Here is a 2,116-nt window from a genome sequence, read left to right as displayed (position 1 = left end):
GAATCAATGGATTCTATTCCGACATGATCGAGAACCAAAAGATGATTAGCCGTGCCGGGACAGAGCATTTGGACGTTTTTCACTAAGAGGATGGGATGTAGCCATTGACAACGGTGATGCCCTACATACAGCTTACCATGGAAAGGAGTAAGAAGGATTGAAAGTATGAAAGCAGTATGTTGCAGAGATCCAAAAGGAACACAGCATCTCCATATACTTATCTGAAATTCTTACCAATGATTTACATAAGTATTTCTATCTTTATTTTCTGTTTATTTATTATTATTATTATTCGAAAACTCCATAACCATTTATTATTCGCCTAATTGAGATCGACAAGATGACCATAGCTTGCTTCATACCAACAATCTCCGTGGGATCGACCCTTACTCACGTAAAGTTTATTACTTGGACGACCCAGTGCACTTGCTGGTTAGTTGTGCGAAGTTGTGAAGAAAGTGCTGAGTTAGTAGATGCGCATACCAAGTTGAATGCCATTGTTAGAGATCACAATTTTGTGCACTAGTCTCCCTGCTACCTACAAGACAAAATAACATAGAGAGCACAAAATCATCATTTATCAACAGAACTAAAATCAATCATTCCCAGTTCTATTCTTAGCTTGCAAAATCTATCTTCATACAGAGGTTTAGTGAAAATATCAGCCAATTGCTCTTCAGATTTTACAAATTAAATATCAATAGTTTCCTTTTGCACATGTTCTCTAATGAAATGATATCTCACTTCAATGTGCTTAGTTCTAGAGTGCAACACATGATTTTTTGAAATATTTATAGCACTCATATTATCACAAAATAAGGGAATACTATTAATTTCAGTTTGTAATCTTCAAGTGAGTTTTAAGCCAAATTAATTATGAGTAACAAGCAAATGTTGATATATATTCAGCTTCAACTGTGGATAAAGCAACAGTGGCTTGCTTTTTGCTTGACCACATATTTAGGAAGTTCCCAAGAAAACAACACATCCCCGAAGTGCTTCTCCTATCCACACGATCTCCCACATAATCTGCATCACAATACCCTATTACATCAAACTCATTAGATTTAAGATACCACAAGCCAAGATCACATATGCCTTTTATATATCTAATGATTCTCTTAACGGCTGAAATATGTGACTCTTTTACGTGAGATTGAAATCTAGAGCATACACCCACACTTTGAACAATGTCCGGCCTAGAGGATATAAGATACATAAGAGATCCTATCATTCCTCTATATCTTGTTTCATCAACATCTTTGCTATTTTCATCCTTGTCAAGTTTAGTATTTGGATGCATGGGAGTACCAATTGGTTTGGAGTTTTCTAAACCAAATTTCTTTATTAATTCTTTGGCATATTTTTCTTGGTGAATAAAGATGCCACTAGGAGTTTGTTTGATTTGAAGTCCAAGAAAGAAAGTTAATTCTCCCATCAAACTCATTTCAAACTCACTAGTCATTAGTTTTCCAAACTCTTCACACAAGGATTCATTTGCCAATCCAAACGCAATATCATCCACATAAACTTGAACAAGTAAAATATCATCATTAGATGCTTTTATAAATAAAGTAGTATCGGTAATACCCCTTTAAAATTTATTTTTCAATAAGAATGCACTAAGTCTTTCATACCAAGCTCTTGGAGCTTGCCTAAGGCCATAAAGGGCCTTTGAAAGTTTAAAAACATTATTAGGAAAATCTTTATTTTCAAAACTGGGGGGTTGAGTTACAAATACTTCTCTATCAATAAATCCATTTAAAAAGGTACATTTAACATCCATTTAGAACATTTTAAAATCCTTGTGGGCAGCATAGGCAAGTAGCAACCGAATTGCTTCCATTCTTGCTACCAGGACAAATGACTCATCAAAGTCAATGCCTTTCTCTTGATCGTAACCTTGGGCCACCAATCTAGCCTTGTTACGAACAACACTACCATATTCACCCAATTTATTTTTGAAAATCCACTTAGTACCGGTTACCATTTTACTATTCATGTACGGTACAAGTATCCAAACCTCATTTTTCTTAAATTGGTTTAGCTCTTCTTTCATTGCTTTCACCTAAGAGGGATCTTCAAGAGCTTGTTTCACATTGAGAAATTCTAATTG

General features: G+C 35.0%; 1 protein-coding gene across 1 annotated transcript; it reads right to left on the bottom strand.

Annotated features, from left to right (window-relative positions):
• Positions 1-874: 874 nt before the first annotated feature.
• LOC114927435 (secreted RxLR effector protein 161-like) lies at positions 875-1,303 on the bottom strand. The gene has a single exon (XM_029297285.1). The coding sequence runs from the start codon at positions 1,301-1,303 to the stop codon at positions 875-877; it is 429 nt and encodes a 142-aa protein (XP_029153118.1).
• Between the last annotated feature and the right edge of the window lie 813 nt (positions 1,304-2,116).

Source organism: Arachis hypogaea, chromosome 1, assembly GCF_003086295.3.
Source record: "Arachis hypogaea cultivar Tifrunner chromosome 1, arahy.Tifrunner.gnm2.J5K5, whole genome shotgun sequence".
Classification (NCBI taxonomy): Eukaryota; Viridiplantae; Streptophyta; class Magnoliopsida; order Fabales; family Fabaceae; genus Arachis; species Arachis hypogaea.
The sequence above is the reverse complement of the archived record's forward strand: the minus strand, read 5'-3'. Positions and strand labels throughout refer to the sequence as shown.